This window comes from Sorex araneus, chromosome 9 (assembly GCF_027595985.1).
Source record: "Sorex araneus isolate mSorAra2 chromosome 9, mSorAra2.pri, whole genome shotgun sequence".
Classification (NCBI taxonomy): Eukaryota; Metazoa; Chordata; class Mammalia; order Eulipotyphla; family Soricidae; genus Sorex; species Sorex araneus.
Genome location: NC_073310.1, coordinates 11240067 through 11255574, shown reverse-complemented (window position 1 = coordinate 11255574; position 15508 = coordinate 11240067). Strand labels below are relative to the sequence as shown.

Sequence of the window (15508 nt, the reverse complement as noted above, 5' to 3'; positions counted from 1 at the left end):
GAGGTGAAAACATCAGCTGGAACAATAGTACAGCAGGTAAGGCATTTGCCTTGCATGGGGCCAACCCATATGGTCCTGGCATCTCATATAGTAACTGGACCCCTTCTAGGAGTGATTTCTGAGTTCAAAGCCATCAGGAATAAGCCGTGAACAACCATGGATGTGACTAAAAAGGCTCTCAAGAGTAAATTTTAATTAAAAAAAAGAAAGAAGTGGCCAGAGAGATAGATAAAAGACTTGTCTTGAATGCAGCCAACCTAGGTTTGATACCAGCATCACATTTGTCCCTTCAACACCACCAAGAGTAATGTTTAATTCCAGAGCCAGGAATAAACTCTTACTATCATCAGGTGTGCCCCCACCACACCCACCAAAAAAAAAAAAGATGTGATTATACAAACATCTTGATACTGAAGGCCATCGTGTCCACTGAACAACCAAGGCTCCTTTGGGGACAGGAGTCAACAGCCTTCCAGGCTGTCTCTGGCTTCAACCCCCCTCCCACCCAGTCTCAGAGCATCAGGCTTCAGGACAAATGAAGCTCCACATTGATGTGCTCCCTAGGGTGGCTCCTACGGAAAGGGGACATCACTGAAACACACCTCCGACGTGGACTTGATCCTATTCCTGAGCTGTTTCTCCGGCTTCCAAGACCAAGCAGACCTCCGTAAGGAAATCATTGATTTCATCAAGAAGAAAGTGGAACACTGCAGCCAGAGTTTGGCCTACAGCATCTCTGTGATTCCCTACTGGGGCAGGAACCCCCGCTCCCTGGCCATCCAGGTCCAGGCCAAGAAGAACAGCAATGTCATCAAAGTGGACGTGCTCCCGGCCTTTGACGTTCTGGGTAAAGAGGACGAGGGGTCAGCTGCGCAGAGGCCGCTGGGGGAGGACATTCTTGCATTCTGGCCATGGGGAAGACTGGGATAGTGGAAATTGGCAGGCATGTTCGGGGGGGTAGATAAAGTTTCTTCAATTTTCAGTGCAGGAGGATAGGTCTGGAAAGACCCCTTGAATATGAAGTCCCCCGTAAATGCATGTGGACATACATCAGTGTGAAACCTAAACCAGATTTTGTGATCTTCTATTCCCTTGGGAAACCCTAGGACCATCCAGCACTTAGAAGAACTTAGGTCAGAACTACATCGGGAAATCTTTCTTTTTTCTTTTTTGTTTATGCTGGTTTATCATTGATAATATGATGGACTTTTAGGGATTTTTTTAATTGAATTCCCTTGTGATACCCAATAGAAAGTTGACCGTGATTGGGTCTCAGTCCTACAATGTACCAACACCTGTTCCTTCACAAGTCTAAATTTTCACCACTGATGATTTCCGTGTCCCTCCCAACCCTCCCCTCCCTAGCCTGGCTCTATGGAAGACACATGTTCTCTCTCACTCTCTCGTTCCCTCTCTCTTTCTCTCTCTTTCTATCATGTATATCACTTTACCTCCTTTTAGCACCCAGTTTTTGCCCACTTTGAATTATCACTGCTATAGCAGTTCGTTCTCTGTCCTAACTGCCCTCCGCTGAAACACTTGTGGCAAACTTCCTCTCCTAGACGAGCCTACTGGCTCTCATTTCTACTTTGTGTATTATTCTCATATTATGTATTTTTTAATATCCCACAACTGAGTGCAATCATTCTATGTCTGTCCCTCTCCCTCTTACTCTTTTTTACTCAGCATGATACTCTCCACGTCCATCCACATGTAAACAAATTTCATGACTTCACTTTTTCCTAACAGCTGCACAGTATTCCACCTGTAGAGGTACCATAGTCTATATCCATTCATCTGTTCGTGGGCACTGGGGCTGTTTCCAGATTCTGGTCGATTGTGTATAGTGCTGCCATGAATATAGGAGTGCAGATGGCTTTTTGTAACTATGTTTTGGGGTCCTTGGGGCATATTCTCATGAGCAGTGTTGCTGGGTCATATGGAAGCTCACTCTCTAGTGTTTTGAGGAATGCCCATATTGTTTTCCAGAAAGGCTGGACCAGCTGACGTCCCCACCAGCAATGAATGAGAGTCTCTTTCTCCCCGCACCCACACCAGCGCTAGGGGTTCTTGTTCTTTCTGATGGTGCCAGTCACTGTGGCATGAGGAATTTTTAGGGGTTGGGGTGTGACTGTGTGACAGTGCCCTCCCAGCACACCAGCACCCCCTTGGCTCCTCCGTTTCTCCCTCCTGTTCCCCTTCTAGTTAATGAAATTGAATCTCTAGGTGGCTTTGTTGTTCTTGCTGGTTTAGTTCACTCATCTAAATTCCAAATGTGAGTGAAACCGTTAGCCCATGGGCTCTCACTTCCATAGTTATTTCACATTCGCCTCAAGGTCTCAAGTCTATTTTTTCCCCGTCTATTTTGTCCCCAGAGACAAAATTTCACCTTTTCCCCCCAATGGCACAGTAGTATTCCATTGTGTACAGACTCGATGGCTTCTCTGTTCAGCCATCTGTGGATGGCCTCGGGGTAGAGTACCAGCTTAGCCTGTGGATCACGCAGCTCTGAACACAGGGAGCAGACACCCCGTCCCATTAGTGCTTCCTCTCTTCAGATAAAATCCTCAAGCTATTGCTGCAGCCCATGGATTTCCAATTAAAGTTTTGTGGTGTTTTTTGCTCAGGGATTGTGTTGCTGTTTTTGTTTGTTTCATTTACTTTTTCTTTTTTTTTTCTTTTTGGGTCACACCTGGCGATGCACAGGGGTTACTCCTGGCTCTGCACTCAGGAATTACCCCTGGCCGTGCACAGGGGACCATATGGGATGCTGGGATTTGAACTCGGGTCGGCCGCGTGCAAGGCAAACGCCCTACCCGCTGTGCTATCTCTCCAGCCCCTCATTTACTTTTTCATTGAATCACAGTGAGATACAGTTACAAAAACGTTCGTGATTAGATTTTGGTTATACAATGTTCCAACACCTTTCCCTTCATCACTGTACATTTCCCGCCACTAATGTGTCCAGTTTCCCTTCCCACCCCAGCCTCTATAGCACTCTCTCTCTCCTGCTCTCCCTCTTTCCCTATCTCTCTCTATCTCTCTCTCTCTTTCTCTCTCTCTGTCTCCAGATTTGGGCTCCAAATCCTGCTAACTGCCCTTGGGAAAGAAATCAAGCACCCCCAACTGTACTAACCAGTTCAATGGGATCACAAAATCAGATTGGACCCTAGAAAACTGACAATACTTGGCCCGATTAAAACATATCTGTGTGATTCCTTAGAGTTCCGGGAAATTTCACCTATTTCTTGGGAACATCCTGCATATCTCACGAGCCCAGGGCTCAAGAGTAGCCTGAGAATAATGTTTGGTCATAAGACAGAAAATTTAAAGCAAGAATGAGGGTTTTGTGGATTAACATGGGACGCTGATCCTTTCCCCGTGTCTTCACGCCAAAGTGTGGGTGTTCCTGACCAGGTGCTCTCCTCACAGGAAATGCCTCCCCAGACTCTAATCTGCCACAGGAAATCTTTGAAAAATTAATAAACTTCGAAGGCTCCCCTGGGGAGTTCTCCTCCAGCTTCACGGTCTTGCATCGACACTTTGTGAGAACTCGCCCCATAAAGGTCAAGAACCTCCTGCGGCTGGTGAAACACTGGTGGTACCTGCAGGTGCAGTCAGGGGGCTGAGCTGGGGGTCCAGGTTCGGGAGCAAGTTGAGGGTCCAGGCTGAGGGGTTGGGCTGGGGATCCTGCTGGGGAAAAAAAAAAAAGGCTGAACTATCTGGAACTTTTTTTTCTCTACTTTTGGGCCACACTTGGCCATGCTCAAGGCTTACTCTTGACTCTGCGCTCAGGGATCTCTCCTGGCAGGGCTCAAGGGACATAAGCGAGGTGGTGATCAACCCAGGCTGACCGTATGCAAAGCAAGAGCCTTACCCACTAGGCTATATTTCTGGCCCCACCCATCCACTTTTTGCTTGTTTGTTTAACAGTGGTTACCCCCACATTAGGCTCAGGGCCTGGGGCAGTTCCTAGAGATACTCAGCCCAGCCTGAGAGTGGGCCACACACATACATACATACACACACACACACACACACACACACACACACACACACACATCGCCAGGGTTACAGCTCAATGCCTCGGCACTGAAGGCAAATATTTGCCACAAACCTGGACTCCCAGCCCTGCTTTCCTCCTTTATGAAATCTTGCTGGGCCCAGGGGATGAGTTCAGCCAGGTGCCACACCGCCTGGCCTGCCTCAAAGGTGCTGGGTGGTGGGTGACGTGACACCGGGACCTGGAAATAGAGAGGTCTGGAGAGATCAAATTCCCTGGGTAATAATCTATCACAGCTCCCCCAACGCACCCCTGCCCTCTCTCCTCCTCACCAGCATAAGATATACAAACGTGCAAAAGTGGCCTTGCCTCCCAAATACGCCCTGGAGCTGCTGACCATCTACGCCTGGGAAACAGGCACCGACGAAAGTGAGAATTTCGACCTAGCTGAAGGCTTTAAAGCAGTGATGAAGCTTGTTCGAGATTACAATAATATCTGCATCTACTGGACCAAGTACTATAACTTCCAAAATGAGGCTGTCAGTATATTTATCAAAGAAAAGCTGAAGGAAGAAAGGTATGTTCCCAGGAATGCTTGGAGGTGCAAGGAACAGAACAACCCACACGTTTCCTATGCTTGTCTTGGGATGCTGTGATTGACAATGCTGTCAGGGGCACACACAGAATCCCAACACTGCAGCCATCACAGCGTACCACCTACCCTCACCCAAAGATTTCAATGCCCCCTCCCTCTTAACCCCAGCCTTCCCACACTCAAGTTATCTCTCTGGGGACCATTGACTGCTGTGTATCTTAATGTCCCACCGATGAGAGACATCACCCTGTATCTGCCCCATTTTCTTCTGACTAACTTCCCTCAACCCGAAATCCACTAGTTCCACCTATGTTGCTGCAAATTACATGAGTTTGTCCTTTCCTGGAACTGCATAGCTTTTCCTCTATACCACAACTTCTCGATCCATGTATCCTATCGAGGCATTTGGGTGGTTTTCATATCTCAGCCACTGTGCTAAGTGTAGCAATAAACAAAGGTTTATGTACATCCCTCAAAATAAATGTTTTTGTGTGGTGGGAATGACGCCAGGAAGAGACATCAATGGGTCATATGATAGTTCTATTCCTGTTTTTTAAATAGATCTCCATGTCTCCATGTTGATTGCCATGGAGACTGAGCCACACAACATTCCCACCAACAGTGGATGAAAGAAAACCCAACACAAGTTTAAGACAAAGGGAAAGCTTTGTCACCAAAAAGGAAAAAACTATATGAAGATAAACAAAACTTCAGGTCTGGCGTGGTCCAGGCATTTGCTATCATCAAATCCCATTCTATGACTCTTTATGACTAGCCCCTCTGAACTCAGGCTGATTTATTTTTCTTTTTAATTTTTATTTTATTGAATCACTGTGACAAAAGTTACAAAGCTTTCAGGTTTAAGACTCAGTCATATAATGATCTAACCCCCATCCCTTCACCAGTGCACCTGTTCCCCCACCAAGAACCCAAATATACCCCCTCCCACACACCTCCTACCTGAGTGGCTAATGATATTCACTTTATTCTCTCTATACTTTGAATACATTCAATATTTCAACAGAGAACACACGATTATTATTTGGAATTTTCCCCCAACAATCAAACCTGCTGAAAAGGCATCATTTGAAAATTTGTGTTCCATTGCTTTAAATGAAGATTATATGAGCTCGTGTGGCCACAACAGCGGCCGCACAGTTTTGGATTTCTGTTATTTTAGCTCAGTTCACAGTCTAGATGCATTTCTACAAGAAGTCGCTGGGTGCCAAAATGAGTTAGTACACCTCCCAGATCACAGACTTTAAGGAGCAGAGGGACCGTGTCGTGTACGGCTGCACTGGATCAACTGGGCGAAGAGCGTGCCAGTAACACCCACATCTCATGACCTCTTGAGCGTCACGTCACTGCAAGCTCATTCCTCTGGGTTGTGAGTTCTAGAAGATGGCAGACGCCACATGGGAGCTGCCGCTGGAACTCAGGCTGATTTCTTTGGGAATCCCCCAGTCCTAGGAGGGTGTTTGGGTCCAGTATTCCAGCACAACGTCAAGGAACCATACTGACAGGGCCAGGCTGAGTGACCCCTCCAGTCCTCAACCCAGGCATCAGCTCCCCAAGAGCCCGTCCTACATGGTGACTTTCTCCCGGAGTGGGGGTTGAGTGCCAGAGGACAGAGGTCAGAGGGTGATGGAAATCTGCTTCCCCTTCCCTACCCCAGGCCCGTGATCTTGGACCCTGCAGATCCCACCAACAACCTGGGGAGAGGAAAGAGCTGGGATGTGATGGCCAAAGAGGCTGCCTACACCCTGCAACAGGACTGCTGCAGCACCGTGGACCCGTGGCCAGTGCGAGTATGGGCTCCCTGGAGAGGACCATCCCTGGGCAGTGCTTCCCCTTTAAAGATTTCCGGGCCTCAGTGTTTTCCTCTGTACAATGGGTAGACAATTTGGGGTGCTCTGGAGCCTCATGAGGAAGAGGGCCCAAAAATTGACTTGCACTGACTGGAGAGCTAGTACAGGGCTTAAGCTGCCTACCTGGCATGCAACCAAACCTGGTTAGGTGCCCAGGACTCCAGAGCCCTGCCAGAAGTGACCCTGGTCACCAAGCCAGTAGTAAGCCCTGAAGTATCTCTAGGCCTGACCCCAGAACCAAGAAACAATAGCAACAATAATTTACTCACATACGTACATAGACGCAGTAAGGGGGAATCTCCCTTCTTAGGGGTTTTTGAAAGCTGCCAAAATGAGATTTGACCTGGTCACGTGTCCCTAAACTGGGTCCGTGACAGACCAAAATGTGCCACACTGGTCCTATACACTGTGCCCTAAAGCCTGGGTGGTGCCCTCTCTGCCCCCAGGTCTCTGTCATTGGTTAAAGGCCCTGTGATGTTCACACACTGACAAAGCCACTGAACCTCGCTTTTCTCAGAACTGACCCCTACTGTGTGCGACACCTCACCACGGAGAGGAGGAATTAGGGTCTCTCGGCAGATGGTGATCCCCTCTGCACAGCCCCCGCCCAACTCCAAGCCATCCCCATAACGCACAGAATACTGTCTGCACTCATCACAGCACCCATGCTGGACTCTAGGCTGTCAGCCCCGAGAAATCACTCTTCCAGTCTGCAGAGGAACGCCAGGCTCACATACGACAGGAGAGAAGTCCTGGCGAAACGTTTCCATTTCTGTAAGAGGACGGAGAGGAAGCAGAAGTCCAAGGTCCCAGTGGCAAGGCTGATGAGCTGTGAAGCCTGGGGGACCCCCACCCAGCTGTCACCCGTTGGCTGGAAGGTCCCAGGGCACCTGGGAGCTTCTGAGGCAAGATCCTTGGCACAGTCTTCAAACGCTTTAAAAAAACCCTCCCCAACACCTTCATGGTGGTGGTGGTAGTTTTATTTTATGTTCCAAATATAGCGCAACTCACACATAGCCCCCCCCACCCCAAGCAAATAGAACTATGTCAGAAAGGGCACACAATCCAAGTAGGTCTCTGTTCTGTGTTCCAGCATCTTCCCTCTCCCATCCTGGCCTCAGACTTCTGTCTGTGCATCTCTGAAGGCTGAGGGGAGGATGGGGCCGGGGATCCCATACTTGGTTTTACTTACTTAAATGATTCCATTCTTTGATTGCATAGTGAAAGCATCTGAAAGATTGCCATATCCACACAGCGACTGCGACTGGAAAGGCATAACAACTAACCATACGGTGCACGACCAGCTTTTTGAGCATAGGCTATTGGAAGGAGCTGATGTCAGGATGGGGTGCAGAGAGCTGGTTCGAAGGGCTGGAGCACGTGCTCTGCACATGCAAGTTCCGGGTTCCATCCCTGATACTGTGTGGTCCCCTCAGCACCACACCAATGCTAGGAATCGAGCCTGGGCACCGTCAGGTGTGGTCTAGAAAACAAGTACATAAACACATCAGGACAAGACATATATACCAGGACTGATATACCAGGACTGTGCGGGGGGTGGGGGGTGGGAGGGGAGAAAGGCACAAAATGTCTCCCTGGATCTAATCCATCTTTCTGAGAGCAAGACTGTAACCTGACCGAGGAAATGCCTTGAATTGCATGACCTGATATTGTTTTCAGGGTGTTTCAGACTTTTGCTAAGACAGTGAATGTCTCTGGGATTCACCTCCCAACTGCCCAGTGAAGAGTCGAGGGAGGAGGTGCAAATGAGACCCCTGGGAGACAGATGGGGACTCTGTAGAGGCCCATGAGGAGGCTTTTTGGGACATGTTGCTTGTTGCCATTCCCCTGGCCAGCAGGAGTCAGAGGTCAGAGCATCCCTGGGTCCTGTTAGACTCCGCTTCCTTTGCCAGGGAAACCCCGATTTCTGCCCGGGGGCTGAGGTCCGTTTGACCAATGTCGGGGTGAGCAGTCAAGCACACCGTGATCCCCCAAAGTAGGAGGCCTTGGAGATAAGAGTCTATTCAGGACACCCAGATAAACTTCCCCCCCCCTCTTCCCTTCCAGGCGGCAAGAGACGTTCAGGTGAAAGTGGAGGTGCCAGGTAATTGGGTCTTGATGCTCATGGTGGACCCCTACAGACCCATCTGGAAGATGAAAAAGAGCATCGAGGAGATGTGGCACCCCAGCGGGCAGCAGCGGCTCTCCTTCCAGGAGCCCGGAGAAGAGCGGAAAGAACTCAGCAACTTCAAGACACTGGCGGATTACGGGATTTTTGCCAGGGTGACAGTCTCGGTTCTGGTGACAGAGCCTGGAGAGATCCAGGTCTTTGTGAAGGACAGCAGCGGCCGCAGCAAGCCCTATGCCGTCTACCCCGGTGACTCCATCTCTTACCTGAAAGAGAAGATTGAGGAGGCAGGGGGACCCCCGGCAAAGGACCAGATACTCAAGTTCCCAGGCCACAAAGTGCATTATAGTAGCAATCTCTCAGAACTGCAGGTCCAAGACGGTGACACCTTCCGGCTATTCAGGATAGGGACTAGTAATCTATCCTGAATAGATTACTAGTCTATTATTTGGCTCTCAGACCACCATGATGCTTGTCCACGGTTTTGCTTTAGAGCAGACTCCAGAACTAGCCGCTTACAGATGCTGCCTGTAGACGTGACCAGTGACTGGGACGCCCCAAGCACTGTGACTAAAACTGTCCCCCTTAAATATACTTTGGGCCCAGTTTCAGGGATTTCCTGAGACAATGGACTGTGGAAATAATCACTGATCGACGACGATCAGACCCAGGAAATTCCCAGATTTCCGACAGCAGAAATGAGCCGCGCAGCTAGGTTTTCCAAACAGTAAGCTGACCACATGGATTATCTGCCTCTGCATATCTGTTGCTACCTCATTGTCTGACTTTCTGATAGAAGAATACGCAAACACCTTTAAATGGCTGGGGGGGGGGAAACTGTGACGGGGTTACATGATTCAGGTCTGGGACCCCATGCAGTCTTGGGTGAATAAACGCCTCAGAATATCTCCAGTTCCTTTTCTATCCCAGCCGCCTTCTCCCCCAAAAGTAGAGAGAGAGGAAGAAGGAAACTGTCTGCCATAGAAGAGGCAGGGGTTGGGGTGGGGTGGGGTGGGGTGGCAGGAGGGAGACTGAGAAAGTTGGTGGTGGAAAATACGCACTTGTGGAGGGGTGGTGTTCAATCATTGTATCACTGAAACTCAGTCATGAAAGCTTTGTAACTATAGTTCATGGTGATTCTATAAAAAATATTTTTTTAAAAAAGTCTCTAGTTCTCTGAGTCTCAGAATCGGCAACCCCCCATAACACCAGGAGAACCCAAAAGTGGCTGCCTATGATCCTGCATCCCCGGGTACCCCCCTTTTTATCCAGATGATTATGCAATTTCTGAAGCATGAACATAAATGCGCTCCTCCTGTGCTAAAAATCCTCTAGGGCGCCTGCCCCCCACGTATCCCGGTAGCCGCCGTCTTCCAGAACCCAGTGAAAAGCCCAGGTACGGAGGAACAGTGGCAAACCCCAGGCCTCATGGGGTGGAGGTGGAGCCAGTCCCTCTTGTCCCCCCACCCCATGGGACTCTGCGATGACGCCGACCAACTGCTTCCAGCTACTACTTAAGCCCCATAACGGTTGTGATTCAGAGACACAAAAGAATCTGGGAACCGAGCAGCTCACGGCAGCGTTCTCTCCAGAACCTAATTATTAAAATTTTAAAACTTCAGAAGAGGATGGCCTCTCTCTCAGATGCACAACATCATATGGTACTCCTAACAAGCAATACCAAATAAGTCATCTAGCATTGCCTCTTTGGAAGGATTGAGTGGTGGTGGGAAAATTCCAAATAATAATGGTGAGTCTGGTGTCAAAATATTGAATGGAATCAAAGTAGGGAGAGAGGATTGTGGAAATTGTCTGCCACACAGGCAGGAGAAAAGTTGGGTTGGGGGCAGATGCTGGGTGCTTTAGTGGTGGAAAATGTGCGCTGGTAGAAGGATCGGTGTTTGGTCATTATTTGACCAAAACTCAAACATTAAAGCATTGTAACTGTATCTCACAGTGACTCAATAAAAAAGAAATCATCAGCCTTTTTGGCGCTGCTGCGGATCGAGCATGATGGAAGAGCCCAAAAGAGCGCCCTTGGACTCCAAGCAGCCCACTGAACTAATTCTGGCACGGGAACGGAGACCCCACGGTGGGCTGCGACAGTGGAAACCGGGCATTCCCCAAGTCTTTTAACCTCTCTCTTTCAACCCCTTCCTCCTGAGCACAGCACAGGGTCCACGGCTTTCTGAGCACAAAATGGAGACGCCGAGCCAGCTCTCTCTAGGTTTTCCATCTTCTGAGCACCATAAAAGGGTAAAAGTTTGTAGTGATGTTATTTCTGGTTGTACTTTCCCTGGACTTTATACAGAAACCCAAAACCGCGCGGCCGCAAAAGCGGCCGCACAACCTAATGTCATCTAAGCATCAGCAGTATGTAATGGTTCCTTTTTAACGGGTCGGACTTTTATGGGAGATCCTAACAAGAATAGTAAGTCTTTTGCTGAAATATTGAAGGCAATCAAAGTGGTAGCCATCTCTCTAGACTGAACTAAGCCATATCCCCACGCCGGCTGAGAAGAAATATCCTTCTTTCTCGGGAAGAAACGCGGTGTGGCGTCAACCATAGTGTGATGTCCATTAAGCAAACGCAGACCTGGTGGCGTGGGAATGGGATATAAAGGGGAAAATTATGTACATGGAACAGCAGGACGCTGGTGGAATCTCGAGGCCAGAGCCGATACCAGCGCAATACCTTTGGTTCTAGAAACTCCTTGCAGACACTCTACTAGACTATCAACTAAACCAGGGCCCCACGCCGGCTGATGACGGGAAATAACCATCTTTTTCGGTTCTTTTCCCTTTGTCAGGCAGCGTGGCGATTACTAAACAGGCGTGAACTCGGTGGCGCGGGGCAAGGGGGGAAAAAAGAAAAGTTATGTAACAAACAGCGGGACTTAATATCTCTATGTTCTAAGCAATGGAGAACTATCAAATGCTTCCTTGGCAATAGGACTGTCTTTTTCTTTTTGGGGGGAAACCCCAGCAACAATAGTGAGTTATGTGTTGAAACATGGAATGTAATCGAGATAAAGCGTAAACGAAGTGAAACTTATCACTTTCAAGGGCTGGGACTGGGGAGGTGGGAGGGAGCGGCAGGTACACTGAGGTGGTTGGTGATGGAATATGGGCACTGGTGAAGGGAAGGGTGTTTGAGTATTGTATAACTGACATAATCCTGAGAACTATGTAACCCTCCACATGGTGATTCAATAAAATTTAACATAAAAAAAAGAAATCATCATCATCATCATCATTCCAAATTTCTCAAGCAGTGTCAATAACATCTCCATTCGTCCTAGCCATGCTGAGGCACCTCTCCACACGTTCAGATGAGCCTCACGCATGAAGGAACCGGCAGAGGAACCAAGGTGTGTGGGACCCCGGGCTGAGACCTCCAAGCCTACTCAGATCAGGACTGGGCCTCTTCTGCTCAGATTCCCCATCTTTCAGTAGCTAAGAGGTCACACTCATGGACTGCCCCCGGGCCATGTAATCCCACCAATGGCCAACATCCAGAGACTATAAAACCAAGCTCTTGGAAGACATCTTGTGGCCTCGTTCTCCCCCTGGGAGAACCTGGCAAGATACGGAGAGTTTCCTGCCCACATGGGAGAGCCTCGCAAACTCCCCATGGCATATTCAGATGCCAAAACCAGTAACAATGATGGTGTCATTCCCCTGATCCTCAAAGAGCCTCCAGTGCTGCACCATTGGAAAGGACAAGTAAAGAGAGGCTTCTACAATAAAAAAAAAAATAATATAAAATCCTCTAAAGGGGCCAGAGAGATAGTATAGCGGTTAGGAACTTTGCTTTGATCCCTGCTTTGACCCCTGCAAGTGCAAGGGGTTCCCCCATGCACCACCAGGGATCACTCAAAAGCACAGAGCCAGGAATAGCCCCCCATGTTCATCCCCAATACCTTTGCCCCTCTGTCCAAATGAGGTTGGACCAAAATGTGGTCAGTAACCTAAAGCGGAATCCACCCAGTGCTTCTCCTTCATCAATCAGATGTTGAGTCCTGGACAGCAGGCCCACGAGCAAGGTGCAGTAGTCCAGTAAGAGGAGGGGAAACTTGAGCCGGTGTCATGGAATAGCAAGGAGGACATTTGCGTTGCACGCAGCTGACCCGGATTCAATCCCCAGCATCCATAGGGTTCCCCAAGCACCTCCAAGTGTCATTCCTGAGTGCAGAACCAGGAGCAACCCCGAGTATCACTGGGTGTGACCCAAAAAGCCAAAAAAAAAAAACAAGAGGAAAGTAAACTTCTAAACAGAAACGACCTCAGAAGAAGAGAGATCCAAGCTGCCCCCAGTCAGAACCCCATTCCAATGACACACAGCCTTCCGGGACGGCTGGAATGAGACAAAGCTGCATCCAGGAATCTAAATGAGGCCAGAAGTTAATGTCAGTTCATCCACACCACAATCCTGCTTCTACCAGGATGCCTCTATGCCTCCTAAGGAGTAAGTCCTGAGCGCAGCCAGCTGTGGCCAAAAATTAAACCCCAAAAGTTCTCCACCATCCCCTCTGCCCACTCAAGCCCCATCCCCTCGGCTCACCTCACCCTCTGCATCTTTCCACTGCAGTCACATTGCAGCCCCACCAGCGTGGCCGCCCCTGGGCCATGCGTCACTCTCCTCACTAGAGCTTCTTCTCTCTGATGTGCTCTTGGCTCCGTCCCCGTCTCCTTCCGAGCTTGGCTCACCCGCCTCCATTCCAGGCCCCTCAGCGTCTCCTCACCTGCGACCCCACAGCATGTGTGTGAGCACAGGATACTTCTAGCCCTGGTGTCCTCTCCTGCTTAGCACACCGCCTCATCTTCTTCACTCCAACTGCCCTTGTCTTGACTGTCCGCAACTACCATGAGAATCTTGGCCAGTTCCCTGTTCCCCTGCCGTGTCCCAGCGCCACTCTGGCACATGGACTCACCCCACACTGAGCTGCTGAATATTGAAGGCGCAGGTACCCGGAGACTCCACCCCTGCCGACCCATCCAGTAATGGGGTCCCTGGCACACACCAGGGCCACTCGTTTATCTCAGCTTCTCCTCCTGGCCATGTCCCTTCCTCCTCACCATACCCCCAGCTCGAAAAAACGCTTGCATGCCACTCACCACCAGATTAGCTACTTCCCACACTGCCACCGTGATCTAGTCACCGGTCTTCTCACCTGTGACTGGACCTTCCCGTCTGCACCTCTCCCCCATCCAGCAAATGGAACATGCGGGCAGAACGCTTCGAGCTCAGGGCTGGCCAGGATGAAAAGTAAAACAAGGCTCTAGATGCTGACCACCACTCATACCTTCCATCCTGGCCTGGGGTGCCAGTCTGAGTCTGGTGACCACACTAGACCACCCAGCTGCTGACCCTGAGACTAACGCTGATGGTATGAGACAGCTCCGAACAGAATGGCCCCAAGTGGTGTCGAGCCAGCATTGAAATTCTGCCCTCGGAGCTAGAGGGAAAAGGAGAGGGGTTCAGGTTCTCGCCTGGCACGCTGTGGGCCCTGGTTCAATCCTGGCACAGCATAAAGTCCCCGAAGCACCACCAGAGTCACTTCTCCCCTATAATAGACTCAAAAGCAAGGCCCAGAGCGAGGGCCTGTGACTCCACGGGGAAAAGGGCGACCTTGTATCCTAAGTCTTTGCTCCACTTCCCACAAGGAAAAGATAAAAGGCAAAATAGTTGACCGAGAGCAGCAGCCAATGGGGAATCATGTTGTTCGGACTATAACCCTCCCCCACCATCACCAAAACTAAAAATCTCCCGAGTCCACACTCAAAAGGTTCACATTGTAACAAGGGATGAAGCCTTTTCTAGAATATTCCTTCCTCGGTGCCAGATCTTATTGTTGGGGAAAAAGAGGGAAGGACAGAAACGCTGAGTCCAGGGGAGGAGGTGGGTGGAGAGGGCCTGGGAGGGAGGGGCAGAGGCCGACCCCGCCTTGGGAGCACACCCTGCCAGCAGAACTGGGTCACAGGGCAGAAAGGGCTGGAAGTACCCCACCCTGTGACTGCCCTTCAATTGGCCAGGACGGCACTGAGTTCCCAGCACCCCATGAACACCCCCCCACCTGACCTCAGTGTTCTCATCTGCACTTACGGGCTACTACTAATTCTCCCAGGACCCACCCACACACGTTGTGTGAAGATCGACTTCTGTTGCACGTTGTTGGGTCCAGGTCACAGGTTCCACGTGGTGAGTGCTGGTTCCAGGGTGCATTCGAAACCGTGAGCCGGGGCTCCCCACTGCCCCAGTCAGCTGTCACCTGGGCAGGGAGGAAGAGGGAGGAGAAGAAAGAAGTGAGTCTTTGTTCTCCCGGGGGTCAGAAAGACTAAAAATTTCAAAACACTAAAAAGAAAATTTCAATATACTCTACTTCAGGCTCTCTCTGTTCAAGATGGTGTGGGGGGGGATGATTTGACACAAGTGCGTGGGGGGCAACAGGTAGTTAGGATAGAGAAGCGTACAGTGATGATAATAGTTAGAAATGGTCACTCTGGACAAGAACTGAATGTTGTAAAAGGAGGTAAAGGAATATTAATGATAACCTCTCAGTACCTGTATTGGAAACCATAATGCCCAAAGTGGGGGGGAGGGGGGGAGAGAGAGACAGAGAGAGAGAGAGAGGAGGAAGAGGAGATGGAGGAGGGAGAAAAGGAGGAGGAGAGGAGAAGAGAAGAAGAGTTTCAGTTTCCTGATACCTGTGTCAGAGAAGGTGTAGGAGAGGGAGGAGCCTCCTGCCAGGCTGGGGCTGGGAGAGACGGAAAAGGTTTGATCAAATCACAAGAGCATCCGGACAGCAACACAGAAAGAGGAAAGTGCAGCCCTGCAGGCTCAGTTTCAGTTTCCTAACTTCTGTGTCAGAGAGGGTGTAGGAGAGGGAGGAGCCTCCTGCCAGGCTGGGGCT

General features: G+C 49.8%; 1 protein-coding gene across 1 annotated transcript in view; it reads left to right on the top strand.

Annotated features, from left to right (window-relative positions):
* The window catches only part of LOC129407014 (uncharacterized), a 32012-nt gene extending 22990 nt beyond the window's left edge, over window positions 1-9022 (top strand). Inside the window, exons 9-13 of the mRNA XM_055147102.1 lie at window positions 565-847; window positions 3433-3611; window positions 4339-4580; window positions 6274-6406; window positions 8534-9022. Of these exons, the coding sequence (XP_055003077.1) occupies window positions 565-847; window positions 3433-3611; window positions 4339-4580; window positions 6274-6406; window positions 8534-9022 (1326 nt within the window). The remainder of the gene's footprint in view (window positions 1-564; window positions 848-3432; window positions 3612-4338; window positions 4581-6273; window positions 6407-8533) is intronic.
* The last annotated feature ends 6486 nt before the right edge of the window (window positions 9023-15508 follow it).